At 40.9% G+C, this 24,241-nt stretch overlaps 1 protein-coding gene across 1 annotated transcript in view; it reads right to left on the reverse strand.

The window, feature by feature from the left end:
- The window catches only part of SYN3 (synapsin III), a gene marked incomplete at its 3' end in the record, with an annotated part of 453,972 nt that overhangs the window by 352,033 nt on the left and 77,698 nt on the right, over positions 1-24,241 (reverse strand). Inside the window, exon 4 of the mRNA XM_082667036.1 lies at positions 4,280-4,371. Coding sequence (XP_082523162.1) covers positions 4,280-4,371 — 92 coding nt within the window. The remainder of the gene's footprint in view (positions 1-4,279; positions 4,372-24,241) is intronic.

Here is a 24,241-nt window from a genome sequence, read left to right on the forward strand (position 1 = left end):
CAAATAATCTCAAATATGAACATACACAGATTCCTAAATATTGAATTTTACATTTTTTATAGTTTTTATATGCATAATGAGGCTGCTGTGAGAAGTAAATAAATGTATATATGTAGCACCATTCTCAAAATCTCCCATGATGGAAGACTTGTTAATTTCTCCTTGCAGTTTTGCCAATTTTTGAAGTACATTTTGAGGCACTTTTTTTGAGCCCTATAAATTTAAAATTATTATCTCTTCTTGGTCAATGACTCCTTTATCCTAATGGGTTACTTCCTTTTCCCTGGTAATGCTTTTCACCTGGAAGTCTATTTTTCCCCCGATATTAATACAACTATATTGGCTAGCTTTCTTTTGCCCAGTTGTTACATGGTATGTATAAGTATGTATGTATATATATATATTTATTTATAACTTATTTAATATTTAACTTATATATTTATTTAATATATATATTTATTTCCATCTTTTAACTTTCAAACATTCTACAGTCTTATGTTTTAGATGAATCTCTTGAATGGAATATAGCTGTATTTTAAAGAAATCTACTCTGGGGGAGTTCCCAGTGGCCTAGTGGTTAGGATTCCAGGCTTTCACTGCCATGGGCCAGGTTCAATCCCTGGTCGGGGAACTAAGATCTCACAAGCAGCACAGCCAAAAACAGCAACAACAACAACAAAAAAACTACTCTGACAATCTTGCTGTAGATGCTCTATAAATTGAGTATTTAGTTCATTTACATTTAATATAATTACTCATATATACTGGTGATAAAAATATTTAGCAACTTGTAGGGTACTTTGAGAAAGTTGCAGTTCTCACAAGTGACCATGAGATGGCAACTCTAGGGGACTCACAGGCAAACAGCCTTGAAGGGACAAAGGCAACCAGGCGTTTGCTCTCTGGGGTTCCACTACTGCTTCCAAGGGTGTATCTCCCCTGCAACATTTGGGCATCCTCTGACCACAGGAGAAACAAGGATATGGGATGGGGGACAGGAGTGTGGTGAACTGGGGGACAAAAGAGTAGTTCAATGGCCATGCCTAACCATGGGGTAAATAAGGGTGGCTGAAGGCATTCAGTGGGCTCAGGTCAGAGGCTATTTATCAATTTGTATAGAAAAATTTCAATATTTTAATAACCCGTACTGCTGTACACACCATTCAGAATACCAGCCTGTTGATATATATGGGTCTAAACCTATCATCTTATTTTGTGTTATTTATAACAACTGTTCTACGTTGGTTTTTCTCTCCTTTCTTGTTTTCTTTTATTATTTCTATTTTTCTCTCTCATTGTTTTTTATTTATTTATTTTAAATATTTATTTGTTTGTTTATTTATGGCTGCTTTGGGTCTCTGTTGCTGCATGCGGGCTTTCTCTAGTTGCAGTGAGCGGGGGCTACTCTTTGTTGCAGGGCGCGGGCTTCTCGTTGCGGTGGCTTCTCTTCTTGCGGAGCACGGGCTCTAGGCGCACGGGCTTCGGTAGTTGTGGCACAGGCTCAGTAGTTGCGGCGCCCGGGCTTAGTTGCTCCGCGGCACGTGGGATCTTCCTGGACCAGGGCTCGAACCCGCATCCTCTGCATTAGCAGGTGGATTCCTAACCACTGCGCCACCAGGGAAGCCCCTCTCATCGTTTTTAAGTACTACATTCTGTTTCTATTTTTTAAGTAATTATCACAGAGATTACCTTTACTTATTCTTTAATTCTTTAATTTTCATCTTTAACTTTTCAAAGCCTATTATTAATCAATACATAACTTTCCACCCTGACAATACAAGGGCCTCAGAACATCTTAATTATATTTAGCCCCAGCCTCTATACTCACTTACTATGGTTTATTTGAATCCTTCATATATTTTAAAAATCCATAAGATGTCATTATTATGATTATTAATTGTTTTTTGAAGACAATGTTTATTAGCATTTCCACCTTCTTTGCTCTTCATGTATTCTTGCTGCTCTACGTTATTCTGAGGTCATTTCCTTTTTGCCTAAAGTACATACTTTACAATTTCCCTTAGTGAGGTCTTATCTTTATAAATGTTTTTATTTTGCCTTCTTTCATAAAATACATTTCCCTGAGGATGACGATTATTTTCTTTCAGCACACTGAAGATATCTTTCCACCTCTGCTGCCTGAGAGCCAAGTGTCAGTCTGTTACTCCAATCAAGTAATCTGCCTTTTTCCCTTGGCTACTTTTTATTTTTCTTTATCTTTCTGCATTTAAACTATTGTGTTTTGGTATAGAATTCTTTTTAGTAATCCTGCTTTAAATTTGTTGAGCTTCTAGTGTTGGTAGTTTGGTATCTTCCTGAAAGATTCTCAGCTATCATTTCTTATTTTACTGCCTCTGCTCCATTCTCTTTTCCCTCCCTTTATGAAACTCTGGCTAAATGAATGTTAGACCTTCTCAGGAGATCTAACCATCTCTTCTGCATTTCCAGTCTTTTTTCTCTTTGTGCTTCATTTGGGATAATTTCTTCTGCTCTACCTTTCATTTCATTAACCGCCTTTTCAATGGTGTCTAATATGCCATTAAACACAACACTTCCAATAATTTTGGTTATTGTAGTTTTCATTTCTAGAAGTTCTGTTTGGTTTTAATAAAACTGGTTGTGTCATTCTTTATAGTTTCCTATTCCTTGCAGATATCTTCCAACCTGACTTTTTTCAACTTAATATGTATGACTTTTTTCTTTTAAGAATGTGTGTTTTTGAGGGTATCTTTCTGCTTATCTATATTTCCTGTTTCTTTTCATTCATAATGTATATGCCTGGTTATTGTTGACTATGTGCTAGCTATTATACAAAAAGTTATCTGAATAATTATTCGAAGCCTAGTATGAAAGTGCCTTCCACTACACAGGATCTGCTTTGACTTCTGGCATGTCTGGGATTACCATAAACTAAATTTAATGCTTGAGCTTCCCTGGAAGGCCAATCAAAGTGCAATTCAAGCTTCAGTGACTTGTGAGGGCTCATCTACCTATAGTTCACATTCACCTTGAGATGTAGTCCTTTGAGGTCTCAGCTTATTTTGGGTAGGGTCTACCATTATACCTTGAGAAAACCTGGGTATTTCTTTCTTTCTCCCTTGCCCCTGCTAGGCTATCAAAACCAATTTTCAAGTTTGCTAGACTCAGCAGTACTCTCAGGAAAAATGAAGCTTCTGTACTCATTTATCTCTCTGGTTTCCATTTCCTATCATTCTCTTCCTAGTAAGTCCTTACTGTCATGTCAACTCTTTGATGGATTTGAAGATTATCGTTATTTAAAACCAGTTTTTAAGTTGTTTTCAGATAACCTACAGTTGGTCTACCATTACTGGAAATAGGAAGCCATGTAATGTTTTCATTGGCAAATGGCAGGTACTCAGTAAATGATGGCTGATTTAGTAAAATTATCATAATTTCCCAAACATACTCCTTTTTTTTGCTTGTTGGTTTATACAAAGACTGTTTCCTATTCTTTAAACACATAGAATGCCCATATTCTACCATCTGAAAAGGCTCAGAACAAATGCCACCTTTTCCTCAAATTTCTTCTTGTTGTCTCTACTTCCCCAAATCTGAATTCTATTTCTTCCCCACCTAAACCCTCACAGGACCTAGTCTGTACCATTCTTTGGGTACTTAACTAGATAGAAATATTTTAATACCCTATTTACCTCTCCTGCAGATTTATACTTTTTTGACATTTCTGATCTTCTGAAGAATTCCCTCACTTCCCCTCCAGTTCAGCTGTTTATATTATAAACAGATTTGGGGGCGAAATATTATATCTAGTACTTTTAGGTGTGATGTCCTGGGAGGGGAGTCTCTGAACACTTACTCTGTTCTACTGCTGGAAGCGGGATGCAGCCTATTCTAATAAACTCTTAACATTTGTAGAGCACTTTAGAATTAATAGGGTATTCTCACATACATGCCTTCTACTTCCATGTTCACTATCATCATGTCGCAGATGAGAATCACAGGGCAAGAGAGACTAAATAATATCCCCGAATAGAGCCATAAAGTCAGAAATGGAACCCAAGTCTTCTTTCTCCAAGCCCAGGGCCCATTCCAGCATACTCAGTTGCTTTCCCATATTGTTTGTGCCACCAGTCATTCCTATGCAATAATACCTAAAACTCTCTGGAAGCAGACATTCCGTACATGAAAGCACGTGTAGTAGAGGAGTTAGGTTGCAGGCAACAGACAAAGGGGTTGGCAAAGGGAGATACCCCATACACACCTCTCAAATGAAGGTTTTCTGTACCTCAGTCCACCTTACCTCACAACCTTGGTCCCATTTCTCACAACCTGCATGTCCACCATACAGCCCCCAGTAACATAGGCAGCTAGATTCAACTCTGAGAATTCAGCCTGAAAGAGAAAGCAAAACAATAAGGATTCATCAAATACTAGTGATGCCAATAACTTATAACATTTATTGGATACTTATATGTGCCAAATACACATTTAAACCTCACCTGAAACATAGGAAATTAGTAACATTTTTTATCTCCCTTTTTGAAAGATGAGGAAGCTGAGGTGCAGAGAGACATAGTGACATGTCCAAAGTTGCATTGCTACTAATTTCTACCTCCTTGAAGGTGGAAGAAGCAACTCTAACTCCAGTGGAGGGGACGGTGGGGAGAGATAGGAGGTGGGCATGGAAGAAACTTCATGGTCACCAAGAGAGGGGCAGAGGCAAGAGTATAGGGAGTATTCTTGATGTTTCTGTGCCAGCTACAATCCTGCACTTGTATTTTATTAGACACTTCTGTATCCTTATAAGTCCATCTTTTTGTTGGCTTATTTGTTTGAGCAAGCTTTAGCAAATCTATGTTGCTATTCCTGTGGAATATATCCGTCCTACCAGATTATATGCTCCCTGGGGATAGCGATTTGATGTTATAACCGTCTGTTTCCTAGGGTTGCCATAACAAAGTACCACCACTAGGTGGCTTAAACACAGAACACTGTCTTCTCACAGTTGTGGAGGCTAGAAGTCCAAAATCAAGGTGTGGGCAGGGTTGGTTCTTTCTGAGGGCTGTGCAGGAAGGCTCTGTTCCAGGCCTCTCTCCTTGGTTTGTAGATGGCCACCTTCTCCCTATCTCTCATTACAATGTTTTTCCTCTATGCGTGTCTCTGTATCCCTTTTACCAGTCATACTGGATTAGGACCTCACTTTAACTTGATTACCTCTGTAAATATCCTATCTCTAAATACCTATGTTCAAAAAAGGTCACATTCTGAGGTACTAGGGGTTAGGACTTCAACACAGGAATTTTAGGGAAACACAATTCAACCTGTAACCCCATCCTAGAAAATGCATAGTACTAGACTGACTTACACAGAAGCCAAAAGCTATTTCTTTGAATTTAACAAACAAAAATAACTGCTCACATACATGAAACACTCACTATGTTCCAGGTACTCTCCTAAGCATTTTATACATATGAATTCCTTTAATCCTCATACTTGTCCAGATGAAAAACCGAGGCAGAGAGAGATCAAATAACTTGCACACTGTCACACAGTAGGTAGCAGAGCCAGGATTTAACCCCAGGAAGTCTGGCTCCAGCCTGTGCTTTTAACTGCTGCACCCCACTGTCCTCACTGTTTAGCTGAATAAGATATTAGGTGGATTACAAATGGGAATTTTAGGGACCTAAAAATAAACCACTTAAAGAGAAAAACAAGTTTACATTGAAGGGAAATATCATTTCATGGTGATTTAACTGTATCCCCTTGGAATCATTTACCAGGAATTATGACCAAAGACCTAGCCATCTCCCCAGATGGCTTTAAAGCAAACCCAGAGTGCTTGTGTTTCTTGCTCTAATTAATAACCTCATTATGCTGTGGCAAGGTGAAAAGCAAAAAGCCCTGTTAATGAGGTCAGGTTGGTTAACAGTGGTAATGACCTAGTTATTAAATCTAATGCCTTAAAAATTCAGTCCCATCATGTTTCAGATACTTCGTTTGTGAGATTACGAAGAAGAATTAGCACGAAAAGTTGTTGCTTCTGTGCATGAAGCAGAAGAAGTTAGAAGAAAGTTGCAACACAGAATAGCTGGGCACCAAGTATATGAAAAAAGGGAGTGAATCAGAATCTTGGATGGTAGAATTTCTAACTCATAGATGGCAAAGACCCAGGGGCTGTCTTGCTGCCCAAATGGAAGGCCAAATACCTCGACAGAAGACACCCTCAGGCTTGTACATACCAGTCAGAAGTTCATCTTGGTCAGATCCGGGTGTCTACAGTTGTTTCCTGGTCATGGTTTATGAGTAATTACAGAAGATAGATGCCTGGGTTATAGGGCAGCGAGCCTCTGCTCGGTCAAGCACGGAGAGTCGGGGTAGCAAAGAAAGTGCACCTCTTGCATTTAACTTTCTAAAAACTTTAACAACCACGGGAATGAGCATAGAAGTATCTAACCATCTCTCATTCAGGTTAGCATGATGACTCCCCTGGTAGAATCCCAAAGACCAGCCAATTTTGAAGACCCTGAAAGCTCTCGTAGAAACTGTAGTGGGTTGACTTGTATCCCCTAAAAGATATGTCCAAGTTCCAACACTTGATATCTGTGAATGTGACCTTGTGTGGAAATAGGGTCTTTGCAAATATAATTAAGGCTCTCAAATGAGATGATCATCCTGGATTAGGGTGAGCCCTAAATATAATGAGATGTCCTTACAAAAGAAGAGAAGGGGTGACAGAGGGCCACAGGAAAGAAGGCTGTGTGAAGACAGAGGCAGAGATTGGAGTTACACTGCCAAAAACCAAGGAACAACAGGAGTAACTAGAAACTGGAAGAGGAAAGGAAGAAGTCTCCCTTAGAGCCTTCAGAGGGAGTGCAGATCTGTTGACACCTTGATTCCAGATTTCAGGCCTCCAGAACACTGAGAGGATAAATTTCTACTGTTTTAAGCCACCAAGTTTGTGGTAATTTGTTACAACAATCCTAGAAAAGTAATACAATAATTTTGGAAATTGGATCCAATTTTACTATTGCATGCAAAGGTGTCAGGGTTCAAAGAAGGTCAACTGGTTTAGGTAAGGCTCCTTTATCCACTTCACCAAACACATAGTTAAATGCATATAAATACACACATACATTCTCTCTCTCTCTCTCCCCCTCTCTCTCACACACATACAGTAATATATTGTAAAACACTACTATCAGAGTCACTTAAATTTTCTACATAAGTTAACCTTTTGACCTCAAAACATTTTGGTCCCAACTATTTTTAATGTAATGTCTCTTTAAATGCTACACATTAGGCATTGTGGTATAGATAAATAATTTTCAAAGAAACTACATTTAAATATAACTGTTCAAGATATTAGCTGATGTGTTTGGTCAAGTTACTAACTGCTTTGAATCTCACCTCTAAAATGGAGGCAATGATATCAGTAGTATCTACCTTTAAATTTTTTGGTAAAGATTCAAGATAGTGTATATGAAGCATCTAGCACAGAGCTGAGACATACACAGGAAGAGGATCTCTGTAAACAGCTATCATTATTATGTTCAAATATTTAATTGTCTTAGTGAGAGTAAACTGAATGCATAAAAAATGGTATAACCAGAAAAAGAGCAACCCCTTCAAATATTTATAACATAAACAATTTTCAAAATATTAAGGCATAAAATATAAAGAGCAAGGACTTTTGCTTAATGGCCACAAGGGAGTAACAGGGATTATATTTACACTCTCATCTTAAACTTAGAAAGCCAGACAAACTATATTAAGTAATAGTTTTCAGACACTGAACAACAGGCATTGCAGGACTGTGACCCCTGCAGAAAGGAAACACATGAAATTACCCCTGTGATTGCCCTAGCTGACTGCCTGGAGGCAATTCCCAGGCGTGGGAGAATGCAGTCAGTGCCCAGAAGTCTCACTAAGAGTCAGAGGTTAGGATTCAGGGATGCTGAGGTGGCTAGAATTTGCAGTGCAGAGCAAAGGAAAGATACAATTGCCCAGAAAAAGACCTCCAGGCAGATCTGTAAGTCTTTGGCTGAGTACTGATCTGAACATGCATGAAAGGAAAGTACTCAGAGCCAATGATAGAGCTATCAGAAAACAGTAGACTCAACACTCCAGACACAGGGCTGGAGATAGTTCATGTTCTCACCAGTCAAAGTGTAAAGACCTTGTAATATGAGTAGAGTTCTCAAAAATTTAGTAGTAGGGCTAAATTAGCCCTGGACTGCAGCATGCTCTGGATCTAAGATGACCAATTTGTACCAGTTTACTTGGAGCTTTCCCAACTTTAAAACCAAAAGTCCCACTTTTCAGAAGCCCCTTCAGTCTCAGTCTTTAACTGAAAGTTCCATGTCCTGGGAAACTCCTTTGTCCCAGGCAGACTGGGATGATTAATCACTCTATCTAGATCTGTCTAAGAAAAGTTTTAAAGGTTTAACAATTTTAAAGTTTTAAAACTAAGAAAAGTTTTAAAGGCATGCCCTGAAGGGATCAAACTTATGCCAAGTAATTTAACTGCATCCCAAAACAAAGTACAACACTATTTATAGGAATACAACAAAATCCAACACCCAACATGTTAAATTTACATTGCAAAATTTATGAAATTCAATCATAAATTACCAGACATGCAAGGAAGCAGGAAAATATGAACCATACTAAGGAGAAATCAAGATCCAGAAACGAGAGATGATGGAAAGAGCAGAAATGGAAGTTAAAACAACTATTATAAATATGCTCCACATTCTCAAGAAGGTAGAGGAAAACTTCAACATGATAAAGAGAGAAAGGTAAAACTTAAAAATGGAAAAAACAGAAATTTCATAGATTAAAAGTATAATATCTTAAACATAAAATGTATTGTATGGGATTAATATCAGATTAGACAAAACAGAAGAAAATATGAGTGAGCTTGAAGAGAAAGCAATATACACTTGTACAAAATGAAGCCCAGGCACAAAAATACTGGAAAAAAAAAAAAAAAAAAGAACCTCAGTAAGCTACAGGACAATATCAAACAGTTTAATATATGTGTAACTGAAGTTCTAGAATGAAAAAAAGGTAAGATCATAAGGGTTTTTAAAGGGTTACGGTTAGGAAATATTTAAAGAAAAATGGCCAAAATTTTTCCAAATTTGATGAAAACTATAAACCCACAGACCCAAGAAATTCAGTGAATCCCAAGCAGAAGAAACATAAAGAAAATCCTACCAAGGCACATAACAATCAGCTTACTAACAAACCAGTGATGAAGAGAAAATCTTCAAAGCAATCAGAGGGGGAAAATACACTTTATATAAAGAGAAGCAAAGATAAGAAAGGCAGCCAATGTCTCGTCAGAAAACATTAAACTAAAAGACAGTGGGACAGCTTCTTTAAAGTACTGAGAAAAAAAAAATTGTCAACCTAGAATTTTATATCCAGCAAACTACATTTTAAAAAAATCAAGGCATGCTAAAAACTTTTTCAGGCAAATAAAATTTGAGAGAATTTATTGTAAGTCTAAGAAATGTTAAAGGAAGCTTTTCAGGCAGAAGGAAAATAAAACCAGATGGAAATTTGTACTGACACAAAATGAAGAACTCTGCATATGGTAACTAAATGGATAAATATGAAATATTTTTTCTGTTTTAAAATGTCTATAAAAAATAATCAACTTAAAAAATATTTCTGAAATCAAATTTATTCTAGAGGAAATTATACTCATTTGGACCACTTATACTTTCTTGTTTATATTTCTAATTTCTCTGATGACGTTTTTCTTCAAAGTCTCCTTAATTTGAATTAGGGTCAAGTTGTCATAGTCTGCCATGCCTGTAGGCACCTCACTTTCACTCTTCATTCTTCCATAAAAAGTACATTTGTAAATACTCCAGGACTCAAAAGGAAGTCTGTTCCTTTTGCTTCAGCATAGTTCTCTGCTTCTGAGGGCAAACAACTGACTGCAAAACAATACTATGTATTATGGGAGTTTATGACACGTGTGGAAGTAGAAAGTGTAACAAGAAGAACACAAAGATGGAAATGGAAATGTACTGTTAAAAAGTTCTTACAGTGTATGTAAAGTGGTATAATCTTACTTAAAGATAGATCTTGATAAAGATATTGTGAACCTTAGAAGAATGCCTCAAAAAAAAAAAGAGGGATAGCTAAATTAAAGTTCACAAATTTTAAGTTTAGCGCTCGATGGATTTTAATTGATTTGTACTTGTATAATCAATATCAGGATGAAGACTAAGAAAATTTCCAGCCTCCCTGAATGCTCCCTCAACCTCATTATAGCTGATATCAACTCTCACACCATGATGCTACCACTTTAATGTCTTCTAGTTCCATAGCTTACTTTTGCAAGTTCTTGAACTTCATATAAATGAATCTCACAGTATGTACTCTTTGGTATTTGCCTTTTTCACTCATCATTATATCTGTGTGATTCATCCATGATGTTGGGGTTAGATGAAATCATTTTACTTCTGTGTAGTGTTTCACTGTCTGAGTATACAATAATACATTTACCTGTTCTGCTGATCATGGACACTCAGACTATTTCTAGTCATTGGCTATTAAGAAAAAAGGTGTTTTGCACATTCTTGTACATCTCTTTTGGCGGACACATACACTCATTTCTTTTGGGTATATACCTAGGAGTGAAACTGCTGGGTCATAGGATAGGCATATATTTAGCTTTAGAAAATATCACTGAAGAATTTCCCAAGGTGGTTTCATCAATTTAAACACCTATTAGGATTATGAGAATTATAGTTGTTCCATGTCCTCTTCAACACTTGGTAGTGTTTTAAATTTTAGCTATTCTGATGGGTGTTTAGTGGTAGCACATTGCAGTTTTAATTTGCATTTCTCTGACAGTGATATTGAGCACCTTGTCAAGTGCTAATGAGCAATTTAGATAATCTCTTTGATTAAATGCCTGTTCAAATCTTTTGTTCATATTTTTATTTTTTGTTTGCACTTTTCTTATTAGTATGTAAGAGGTATGTAAAATATATTCTGGACACATTCTTTGTTAGATACAACCATTTGCAAATATCTTCTTCTAGTCTGTGGCTCATCTTCTAACTTTCATAATTTTTAAAATGAAGATTTTATATAAATACAGAAAACAATTGTAATAACTTTTACGTTAGTGTTCTTATTGTATTTAGTTTAAAAATGTTTTGCTTATCCCAAGGTCATGTGAAGCTTTATTGTTTTATATTTCACATTGAGGTCTATAATCCATCTATAATTAATTTTTTGCATAAGATGTAAGGTAGGTTAAGTTTTTCCATGTGGTTATTCAAGTAACTTGGCACTATTTATTAAAAAGACCAATCTTTCTTAATAGAATTGCACTGATGCCTTTGCCAAACATCAAGTCACTTCGTATGTGGCAGTCTATTTACAAATTCTCTATTCTATTCTATTGATCTATTTGTTTATCCTTACCTCTGTCTCAAGTTGTTTCAGTTACTGTAGCCTGACAGTGTCTTGACGTCAGATAGTATAATATTCTAAGAAGGAAGCAACCCAAATAGTACCCAGTGATAACAGGTCCAAAGACAAGGCAGAATGACCACATACCTCTTACCCCCTCAACCTGCTGATCAGATAAAAAGTCTTCCTACTCACCCACTCCAAGATACACGCAGACACTGGGCAACCAGACAACCTCAAAGGCTCTGTTCAGAATAAACTGATTGGATGTTTTCCCTAGCGATGTAATTGACTGGACAGAATATATTCCAGTACTATTTCCTAATTCAGACTTCAACCCACCATTGCAGCCAGACCTCTCAAAGAGTTCCTCAGGGGAAAGCCCCACCTCTCTTACAGGTTAAAAAAAAAAAAAAAAGAAAAATCAAGAGCTCAGTCCCCTCAGCTTCCCTGACAGTGAAAACAATTCTTAACAGCTTGTTAGTGTGATCTGCCAGCTGGGAGGATGATAAACAAAGAAGCCAGCACTTCTGTTACTTTGGGTCTCCACCTATACTGAGGAATGGTGACTGTGGCATTCCACCATTGCCATGCTTACCTACACCTACAAATTTTTCTTTGCTTTCTAAATGAACTTGTGAGTTTCAGCACAGTTTTAAACATCCTCTATTATTAGCTTCTTTCTATTGTACTTTGTTGAAAGCTTGAGCCCACTATCTTATCTGCATTACTTTTTACTTATTTGTTGCTAGTAGGGAGATTTTAAAGTTATATGAAGGCTGCATATAACTATGATTGTCAAGATTCTGTTTTAGGAAAGAAAATAGTCATGTTATATGTTTGCAGGATATTACCACCAGACACCATTAAAGACAAAGAGGTTTTCACAAAATCAGGCATATATATGGTCTTTGTATTTTGCTACTCTTGTTAAAACCAGGTGTGTGAGGTTTTCAACATTGATCTCAATGATACCTGAAAGTGCTGGACTATCTGAGTTTTCCTGTTTATAACTTTTAGTAAACATATACATGGAGGAAGGAAAGAATGGTGGAAAAGAAATTGGTCTTGAAGTCTGGGGTCCAGGGAGCTAAATTTTGGATTTAACACTGACCCGTGTATGACCTTAGGCAAACCCCTCATTCTCTCTCCACTTTAATTCTCTTCATCTTCAAAATGAAAGTCATAATCAACATGAGTCAATTACATCTATGGTCCCTTTCATTTTCATCTCTCTTCCTTTCTTAACCAGTGTCTCCTAATGATCACAGAAGGAAAATACTATTATCACAGCATATGAAAAAGAAATGCCAAGCAATCATATTTTTATTAGAAAGTTGTTCACCACTTTATACCCAGCTCCTGGTACACAGCAGGTATTGAAAACATACTTGTAGGATAAAGTGTTATTTTTATAAGTGTTATTTTTGGGCACCTACACATGCTAAATAACTCGCCTTCTGAAACTCTGTCCATTGCCAGATCCACTAGACCATAGGAATGGGGAGGGTGTTTCCAGGCAGAGAGGAGGAAAAAGGCCCAATCTAAGTTTCCATGAACAAAAGCGCAGGTGAGAACACAGGGTTCTCGGATCAATGGAGTCGTGAGATGTCTTCTGTAGCTGGGGCATGGAGCATATGGATGAACACAATAGGACAGAGCTAGAAAGGTGGGTGGGAGACCAGTTCTGAGGATTTTGAATTCCCTGTGAAGGAATGTGAATGTCACTCTGTAGGGTATTAGTATTCTATTGCTGCCATAACGAATTACCACAAATGTAACAATTTTAGACAACACAAATGTATTATCTCACTGTATACATCAGAAGTCCATGTTAGTTCAGCTGATTTCTGTTCCAGGTTTCACAGAGCCAAAAATCAAGGTATCAGCCATCTGGGCTCTTACTGGGAAGCTTTGGGAAGAAGCTGCTTCCAAGCCTATCAGGTTGTTTGCAGAATTGAGTTCTTTGCAGTTGTAGGACTGAGGTCCTACTTCCTTGCTGATTTCAGCTGGGAGCCTCTCCCAGCTCCTTAAGGCTGTCTGCACTCCTTGTCACATTGCACTTCCCATCTTCAAACTAGTCATGGCATGTTAAGTCCTTCTCATTCTCCAAAATTTTCTGACTTCCCTTCTGCCACATCTCCCTCTCTAGCCAGAGAAAGTTCTCCGTTTTTAAGGGCTTCTGTGGTTAGACTGGCCCACTTGGATAATCAGAGATACTCTTCCTATCTTAAGTCCTTAATTGTAATCACATCTTCAACTCCCTTTGGAGTATCATTTTCATAGGTTCCAGGGATTAGGGTGTAGTCATCTTTGGGAGACCACTGGGAAACACTAAGGTATGCAGAGTAGGGGAGCGGTAAATATTTAACCACAAATATTTACATAGTACTTTCTAAGTTCCAGGCTCTATTATCAGTGCTAGATATGGTTGGAATCATATCCATTAACAAAATCTCTTCTACAGCACCGTAGATCAGAAGGAAATATAAGCACCTGTTTATAATTAAACACATGTCCAGTTCCAAGAAAAGACGTGCACACACACCTACGAGTGCACACACACACACACACAAACAAGATGGAACGCATTCAGTTTCCTGTAAGGTCTTTCGCTGATTCTCTCTGGAACTGGCACCTGGCAAGTATGTGATGCCAAGCAGATAATATTACTGAAAGCAAGGGGTATTCATGTTTAGTTACCAATAATTGCATTTGCGATGATAATGATGTTGTTGACAGAGTAGAAAATGGTGATTGCAATCATCATTATTATAATAAGTTGAAGGATGCTATTAGGCCCACAGATCAATGGGAAAGAAACTGAAATTGGGACTTGGAATTGGATGAGTGACTGGAATGTACACAAGAAACCAAAAATGTGTGGGAATGTGGAGGTAGCAGCTATCAGCCTTGACCATGAAGCCTGACTGAAGGAGGGAGGATTTTGACAAAAGAGCTGTTGTCCAGAGTTCCTGAGAAAGACAAGATGCTGGCAGACAGATTGTTCTGGAATCCAAGGGTGGCTGATAAGATACTGGAAATTCCTGTTAGTGAAGACCTATCTGGTCCAGACTGTACCCTAAAGCCCTTAGAGTGTGCCCCTTTCCATGGTCTTAGACACCCTCTGTAATTTGCAGGAGAGGAAAGAGAGACAAGAGATACACAGATACTGAGCTGATAGCAGAAGGTGGGCAGCCTCCAGTACCTGTCCTAATGCTAGGACAACTTCTCACCCTCTGCCCTATTCGCTAACCTTTCTCACTACACCTCATAAAAAGGAACTGTTAATCTAGTGCTTAGGACATCACAATGCTGCATTAAACAGTGGACAGGGTCATTGCTGGGTTGAAAAGCCAGGCAATCGTGTGTGATTCCGGCTTCCACACTCTGCTTCTCTGTAGCTGAGTGCCTGCTGATCTGGGTGGTCATCATGTTAACGTCCTCTCTCCTGCTTTGCAGCTCCTCAGAGGCCAACCTCAGCATCCATCTCTCTTTCAGCCACTCTCTCCCATGAGTTGGCAGCAGTGAACTCTGATTCCAAAGAGGCCCAGCTGTCCTGCTCTTTCTTTTTACAATTGTGTTCGTTGTACCTCGGAACTATCTAGTAATACATATGTAGTAAGTGATGTCCATGAATGGGATTTTGGCTTTAAAGACAGGTAAGAAGCTGCACTGCTTTGGTCTAGAGGTGATTCAGGCCAGCTTCAGCAGGTGCCCCTGCACGGGGTGGGCCTAGGCCAGCTAACACTTAGTGGTATTTCAACTCTTATTTGCTCTTCCTCTTTGTGTTTTTGTCTGTCTTAGGAACCTGGAAAAGGGCTGGTGGTGGTGATTGTCAAGGTAGGATTAGGGCATTCTCAAGTCCTCTAGCAAGTTTTCATCAAAATTCCACCCTAATCCCTAACAGACTGTTATGTTTACTCTTGGGAAGGAAACTGTGTTATTAACAAATTCCTTTTTAAAAAATCAGCATTCTGCATGTACTGTAATCTTCTTCACTTCTTAAGTTCTTTCAGAGTCTCATAGAGTCTAAGAGAATCATTAAAAGCATAAACAGCAGCAATAATAAAACAGTACTAAATACAAAAAACCTAAGCTTTACACAGGTTGTGAGATCCTACATGACACTGCCTCCCACCATCCCCTGTCCTCCCCAGTTCGAACTCACTCTGTCATTTCCACACTGGCCTCCTTTCCATTGTCAAACACACTGAGCAACTCCAGCCTCCAATCCCCCAGCCTCTAAGTCTTGCTTCCCGGAGCTGGCAGCACACCTCTGCTCCCTGGCGCCCACAGTGACACCTCCCCACAAAGCATCTGCTGTGCTCCAAGCTCAGTTTTCTTGCTTAATCTTCCCCCACAGCATTCATCCCCCTCTGACATAAATATTTCCATCCATCCCAATTAAATATTTAATTGTCCATCTCTCTCACTACAACAGAAGCTCCAGGGGGCAGGGATTTTGTCTGTTTTGCTCAGAGCTCTAACCCAGCACCTAAACCATTGTCTGGGGAAAGAGAAGAGGTGCTCTGTAAATATCACTGAATGAACAGATGCTCATTTTGCAGATGCCAAAGGTGAGGCCCAGGGAAGCAGAGTGACTTTGTCCAAAGTTGCAGCTTGAGATCCAAACCCAGGCTGACACCCTTCACACTGCACCAAGTGGCTTATTCGGGGTGACTCGTGTCCTAAATCGCAGAGCTCTCATTTTTACATCTTCCAGTGTCTTCTCCACGTCAGTATGCAGTGTCTGCTAGGGAAGCTTACAGGCCCCTACTTCACCACTCTGCTTCTTCTAACTGCCCTGTTGATGGCAAGTACTTGGCACGCGGCCCAAGGCCTGCTCTCAGCAAGAACTGCTTCCTTTCAGTTTCCCAGCAGAGGCCGTGTTTTCAGCTCCAAGGGCCTGATGGGCTCAGTGACTTCCCTGGCTGGCATCTCGGGGCTGAGCTCTTTTCCACCAGTACAGACTCACCTTGCAGACTTTGAAAGTCTGCAGACTCATTCAGTGGACACTTCCAGGGGAGGAAATCTTGTGCAGAAGCAGTGCTGGGCATCTCAGCGAAGGTCTTGGCCACTGGGTCAGCGAGTGCTGCCTGGCAGTACTGCCCGCCTCCCATGCCAAACCCCCAGCTACACAGGAAGATGCAAAGGCACCTCTGCTCATCAGAAAATCATAATATTCCACTCTGTGTGTGTGTGTGTGTGTGTGTGTGTGGAGAAGGCAGGGAAGGGAGAGAAAAAACATAAAAACATGTCAAAATGTACATAAAAAGGTAGAAAAATAAAATGATAAAACCTACATTCTTAAATGTTCAAGTAATGAAATATCCAAAATTAGTTGGAGTTTACCACATTATTTTTTTAAAAAATCAACAGCACTGATTTGCAGTTTACGAAGTGTTTGGTATATAATGGTTTTTAGAACTGAACCCCATGAGTCTGAATCTGAGCTTTACCCCTAACTTGCTGTGCAAGTTTAGACAAGTTAGCCTTTCTATGCCTCAGTCCCTCATCTGTAAACAAGGCTAAGAATGGTACCTTCCTAGGGCAGTAGTGAGCATTAGATGAATTAATCCATTTAGGAGCCCTTAGCAAGGTGCCTAAGTGAAAATAAGTGAGTAATCAATGTTAGCTATGATGGTTATATTCTTTAATTTGATCATTACAATGACCTCTTGATACGAGGGTAGGCATTAGCATTCCCATTAGCAGATGAGAAAACTGAGAAACAGAGAGCAAATGACTTGGCGAAGATCACAAAGCTACTGAGCAAGAGAGCTGGAACTTGAACTCACGTCATCCATTAATTCATTTAACAACTTATTTTTGAGCAACTACTGTGTCTGTTACTTTCTCTGATGACACAGCAGTGAAAGTACCAGACAAAAATCCCTGTTACCACAGAATTTGTATCTAATGGGGTGAGATAGACCATTAACAATAAATAATGTGTCAGGAGAAGAAAAACAGAAGGCGGTCAGGAAAAGTGGCACTTGGTCAGTGATATGAGCAAAATGAGGGAGACCATACCAGTAAGGAGGGTGGTTTTCTAGGCAGAGAGAACAGCAAGCACAAAGGCCCTGAGGCCGGAACAAATGTGCAGAGTTCAAGGAACAGCAAGGAAGCCCTGCTTGGAACAGGGCTAGTGAGGGCATGAGTGGAAGGAGACAAGGTCAGAGAGGGGACGATGGAACAGATCGCGGTAAGGATTTTATTCTGCATGAGACACTAAGATGTTAACACCATCACCATCCTCATCACCAACATCATCTTTACCAACGTCAGTGAACGTAACAATTCATCATCTTCATCAGCATTATCATCATCACATTTGGTAATGCAAGAAGTCAAGGAGTAGAGTTTGAGAAAAAGCACCAGTAGTTGTGTCATCCTGATTTTTAAGGAATTTCTTAATGGCCAAGTTTTGTTCTCCAAAGCCTAGATGTACATTTGTTAGGGGTTAAGGTAGGGTTCTACTGGCTGGTGGCCAGAGGACCCAGGCAAGCCCTAATTCTGCCTGGACAGTCACTCCTTCCTGTTCATATTCCCGAGAAGCAACAGCACCTGAGAATCAAACTAAAACATCCATTGTCATTTTCCCTCTGCCAGGGAAAACTTCAAGGGTAGCGAGAGCTTTTGATAATGTCCTGAGGATAGAAAGAGTGTTCACTGAAGGAGACAGGGAGAGGGAGGAGGGGGGGAGGGGGAGAAAAATGGAGAGAGAGGGTAAGGGGGAAGAAGAGGGAAGGGGGAGGAGGGTGGAATGAGTAGTGTGAGGAGGAGGAAGAAGCTTTAAGGGGGGACAGAGTGGTGGCACAACCAGAGCCTCATCTCTTCTCATCTCTAGAGCTTTTATAAGGTTGAGAGACCTAGGAACAAATTTTGCCACCTGCAACAAATTTTTGCTATCGATGACAGATCGGGCAAATGTTCAGAGATTTTAAGACCACGGCTTAGCTACACAGAAAAGGATGATGGGTCATGTCCCCTTGACATCTACTTCTCATTGTTGAGCTGGGTTCCACAGGTTTAAACACCATTCTGCTGAATGATCAGAAAAGTGTGTTTGTTTATAGGATTAAACAAAGCAGGTGTGAAAGTCTCCCCACATTTCTCCAGATGGATGATGGATGGGTTGCAGATTGGGGTGCAGAAGCAGAGTCCATGTTTGGCAGTTGTTTCACAGGTGGGTGCGAGACTGAAGGTGAGAAGGTGACTGTGGGGCTGGAGCTTTGGGAGGAGTTGCTTGGGGTGGGATGAGGCTAGATATGCAGCAGGCACGACCCTGTACCACCGTAGGAGGGGAGATCCTGAAGAAGTTTAAATAACACTGATGTAATTTAACTTCTGTAGATTCTTTTTTCCAAATTGAAACTGGTAATGTGATGACAAAAACAAATACTCTAGCCTACCTTAACATGCTTTCCTTTATTTAGTTTTCATTGTACACATCCAACACCATTTTCAGCACTGTAGGAAGGAAAAAAGCATTCAACCTTCCTTTTCTACCTGCTGCAACCCACAGCGTGGGCCTCACCTCCTCTCCCCAGGGCTGCCTCCCAGCTGTCTCCCCTCCCCGCTTCCCTCCACTCAATCCAGTCTGCACATCCAGGGGACCAGGGTAAAGCCCTGCACCAAGATGAGGACTGGCCACTCCCTCTGCTTAGGCCTCAGGAAATATGGCTGGATTTGAACCCCAGACATGGAGGCCCTGCTGCCCTCCAGCAGCTTGGGCTTGGTGCTGGACACTTTGGAAAGACCTGCAGGGTTAGCACTCAGAGTGCTAAACGCTGTGAAGAAAAATTAAGCAGGTGACATGACACAGAGTGATTGAGAAGTGTGCATGCGGGGGTGCCATGTCAGACAGGGTGGCCAAGCACCTCTGAGAAGGAGATATTTGTGCAAAGAACCTGAATGAGCCATGCAGATACATCGGGAAAGAGGGTTTCAGGCAAAGAGAAAAGCCCTGAGGCAGGGTGTGTTTGCTTGAGTCTTTTGAAGTTTGTCTTCATTGTGGTAAAATACCCATAACATAAAACTTACCATTTTAACTGTTTTTAAGTGTATACATCAGTGTCATTAAATACATTCACACTGTTGTGCAACCACCACCACCATCCATCCATTCCCAGAACGTTTTCTTCATCCACAACAAAACCTTTGTGTCCATGTAATACTAACTCCTCATCTTCCAGAGCCCCTGGTAACCACTATTGTACTTTCTGTCTCTATGAATTTGACTATTTGAGGTACCTCATATATTGTGGGATCACAATATTTGTCCTTTTATGTCTGGCTTATTTTATTTAGAATAATGTTTTCAATGTTTGTCCATGTTGTAGCATATGTCAGAATCTCCTTCCTCTTAAAGGCTGAATAATATTCCATTGTATGGATATATATCACATTTTGTTTACCCATTCATTTGCCAGTGAACACTTGGGTTACTTCTACCTCTTGGCTCTTGTGAATAATGCTGCTATGAACATGGATTTACAAACACGTTTGAGTCCCTGCTTTCAATTCTTTTGGGCATATACCCAGAAGTGGGATTGCTGGGTCATATGGTAATTCTGTTTAACTTTTCGAGGAACCACCATACTGTTTTCTACAGCAGCTATATTATTTTACAATCCTACCAGCAATGTACAAGGGTTCCAATTTCTCCACATCCTCGTCAAGACTTGTTTTCCGTTGCTTGATTTTAAGGAACAGCGCGAGAAGGCCAGTGTGGTTGGATCAGAGTAAGCAAGAAAGACAAAGGCAGGAAGAAAGTCAGGGAAGTCTAACCATGAAGGGCCTATAGTCATGGGAAGGACTCTGGCTATTACTCAGAGTGAGATTGGGAGCCTTTGGAGAGCCATGAGCTATGAAGGGTCATAATCCCATTTATAGTAAGGAAGTTAAAACCTGATGCTTCCAGCTCCAGAAGCATGGAGCCTCCAAGGCTAGCACAATACGTTTTTCTCCCAGGCTGCCAAAGGGTTAAGTAAATGCAAACACGGGTAAATGCAGTGAAAGGAGATATTTCCTTCCTCTGGCAGACACACCTGATGCAGGAAGCAGAGTCCTGCTCCCTGGGAGTGAGAGGCCTGGCCACACTTGTGCTTCCAGAAGAAAATGAACATCGCCTGGACACGAGATGGCTTAGCACTTCCCATGTCAGTTTCTGAGAGCTACTGAACAGCCTAAGGCCCCATCTGTTTTTAATCTTGTTAAAAGGGCCTCGTGTGCTGGCGCCTATTTAAAATAATGCACACATGGAGTTCCTAAAATGAAGAAGAAAAAAGGGCCAGGCTTTCCCCGCCGGCACAGCTTATGTGTTTATTTTGGAGCAGGCTTTGGGAGTTCTGAGACAAGACACAACTAATTTCTCTTCCCGGGGTTGATTTGCAAGTCCCCATAGGCTTTTGCTCCAAGCATTTAAGGCAGCTTGGTATGAACCGGTCACCCCTTCTAAAGTCCACTGTGAAATATCTCCAAATTAAGGCTGGGCTTGGGAAAGGGGAACCCAAGGCCACTTTCTTCCTTGCAGAGGGTTGTTTCCCTGATTCCTTTTCCTCAATAGAGACGTTTCTAAAGGCTGAGTCCTCCTTTCTCAGATGCTCATTTTCTTCCCAAGGGGCCACAGTAGTTCCAAGACAGCATGACCCAGATACAGCCAAAGCCAGCATGAACCTAATCCCCAAATGGGGATCGCAAGGGGCAGAGTCAGGGAAGAAGAGGCCCCTGCACTCAATGCACTCCCATGTAGAGAAGCAAAGGCAAGGAGGTTTTTCTCTGTACACATTCCAGACAGCAAACAGCCCCTCTGAGCTGCTGAACCGATGACATTCTTGAGTCATGATGGCACTTGCATGTCCAGTGCCACAAAGAGATATAATGGGTCATTTCTGACCCTGCAGGCTAAGAGAAACCACATCACAAATGTAGAACCACTGCACAAGTTCATCAACAATGGCCCCGCATGCCTGGGACTTTATAACTAACCTCCCCTAAACCTGGAGCAAGGGAAGTGCGAAGAGGATACAGGAGCAACAGCATGAACGTGTCCATGGTGGCCCAGCAGTGAGGGCTCCTATCATTTTCTGCTCCTTCACACCTGCTTTGACTCTAAGGACCCAACTGACATTATTTTCACTTGGTGGTAGCAATGACCAGTGGCAGTGGGGGCAATGGTTATCCCAGTAGGAACAATGGTAGAAACAGCAGCAATAGAAGCAAAGGTAGGAAAAGCAGTGGTTGTAGTCTTTGGAGAGGTAGAGACAAAAGTAGTGATAGTACTAAGAGCACGACTAGTAGTAATAGGACTGGTAATTGTATGTGTTGTCTTGGTAGTTCCGGCAGCAATACAATAATTATAATATAGCATATTTATAATCCAATATCATTAATTATATTTATATTAGGATTACAATTTATAATAGTTTGTTAAGCACTTACTATATGCCAGGTACTGTTCTAAGGGTTTTGCATGTGTTAACTCAATTAATTCTGACAGTAACCTCATAAAGTAGGTCCTATTATCATTATGCCTAATTTATAGCTGGGAGCACTAAGGCACAATGAGACTAAATATAATTCCCCAAGGTCACACAGCTGGGAGGTGATAGGTCAAGAATGCATATCCAAGTGATCTGGCTCCAGGATCCCTGCCCGTAACTATTCCCCTAGGCTTCTTCCAACCCCGTGGCTGGACCCAAGGCAAGGGGACAAGCAGGATGGAGGTAGTGAGAGAGTTACTTCTGAAGAGGCTGTCTTTGGAGGGGCCTTGGACACTTCCTGGAGGTTCAAAGGTTCAGGGCCTTCCAAGCTCTGCATCAAACAGAGCAGTAATTTTTATTTTTCAATTTGCTTAAATATTGGGTTTCACATAAGATTTAGTTAGAAACAAAAGAGTTCTGTTTTAAAAGACTGTTAAAAAGCAGCAGTGTGGTGAGGCTATGAAGTTAGATAGGTTTATTAACCAAGTCTTCTTTTCTGTATTCTGATGCTTTGACATTTTGGGGCTTCACTGACCCTGGATGGACTGCCTCTCATAGAGTTAGCCAGAACCTAGAGAAAGTAAGAGATTTGCCATAGACAGTGCCTGTCAAATGGAAGACAACCAGTCCAGAGCCCACACTGCAACCTCCACCACCAGGCTCTCACTCTGGGCCACTATCCCCCTGTCCCCTAACGCCCCGTAGCCAGGTACCAGAAAACCAGGGACAGTCCCTACACCCCAGAGCCTGCTAAAATTATTCAAAGTAGCCAACCCTGAACCTGCTTGCCACGCCTTGCCCTTTCCTTTCCGCAAAACCACAATAAAGGCTCTTGCTCCCATTTCCCCTTGCTCCCTCTGCTGCCTGACTAGCTACGGTGCCTCCCCTGCGGCCCCCACATCGTGGCAGACCGTGCCCTCCGCTTTAGGGTACTATGAATATAATACACTTCTTGCTTCATGACAGTCATTTCCGTGTCTGCATGTCTTACCATACTCAACTAAGACAAACCCCAGGCAACTGTACAACAGTAGGCTTGGTCCAGCCCTTCAGGGTTTCAGCTGACTCTGGGCCTCCGCTGGGCTGCGGGGTGCACAGTCACTTACTGAGGTGGGCTGTGTTGGAAAGATCACTGAGCATGAGGTTCCTATTCCATTCAGAACTTCCTTGCTATGGGATCTTGGGGCAATCAGAGAAACTTCCGCCTTGGCATCTTTGTCTGTAAGAATAAAGAAGAAGTTCCCTGCCCTGTCTCTGTCCCGAGGCAACTGTGATGACTAAAAGGGAGAGTGAAGGTGAAGTTTCTTTGGAGTGGTCTGGGAAGCCCACATCATCATAAACTGAAGTACCACCTCCTGTTTTTAGGTTACCTGCGCAAAAGGTATACTCTTGGAGCTGTTTCAGTCTAGAACATGGTTCCCCAAGCTTGGCACATTGACTTTTGAGCTGGATAATTTATTCATTGCTATGGAAGGCTGATTTGTGTACTGTAAGATGTTTAGCAGCATCCCTGTCCTCTACTCACGGATGTCAGTAGCATCTCCGTTGTGACAACCAGAAAGATTTCCAGGCATTGCTAAATGGCCCCCAGGGGCAAAATCAACCCTGGTTGAGAATTACTGATACAGAAGGGATGAGTTAAGCTCTCTCCCCTCTTCTTTTTCTCCTCTCCACCTCTCCCTCCTCCTCTTCTTCTTTCCCCTCTTCCTCCTCCTCCTCCTCCTTCTTTCTCTCCCCTCCCCCTTCTTCCGAAGATGATCAACAGTTTGCAACCCTAGGTACCCCTGTGGAACAGCAGGGCTCTAAGGACATGACTGGAAAACAACTGCTCTAGTGGACAACTCCAGAAATTGCCAGAATAGAATTCAGCATTCTGTTGTCAGTGGGTCTTGGTTTCATCCCCATCATATATTTACCAACTCAGCTCATATGGCGGGATCCAACCACCTTATCCATAATTTACCATCCTTTTTAAGTAAGCTCATATCAAACCCACAGAATGTGAGAACTGGAAGCTCCTTTGGGGTCACCCAGTGAGTTTCATCTTGCTGCCTGCTGTGTGGAGAATAATGAGGCTGGTCAGCAGTGGTGTCTGTCGTGGCTGGAGGGGAGGACTAGCAGGTGGAAAACACTCCGTGCATCTGCCAGTTCCTCCTTAACAAATGAGCCAACCCAGATCCAAGGTCCTCGCTCATTTAACTAAAATGAACCAAATTCCTACAATGTGCTGAACACAGTAGTATTGCTATTACTATCTTCATTTTGCAAATAAAGAAACTGAAGCTGAGAACATTGTGTCACATGCCCAAAGTCCCATAGATAATAAGAGG

The sequence above is a fragment of the Grampus griseus genome (genome assembly GCF_964374135.1).
Source record: "Grampus griseus genome assembly, chromosome: 11".
Lineage (NCBI taxonomy): Eukaryota > Metazoa > Chordata > Mammalia > Artiodactyla > Delphinidae > Grampus > Grampus griseus.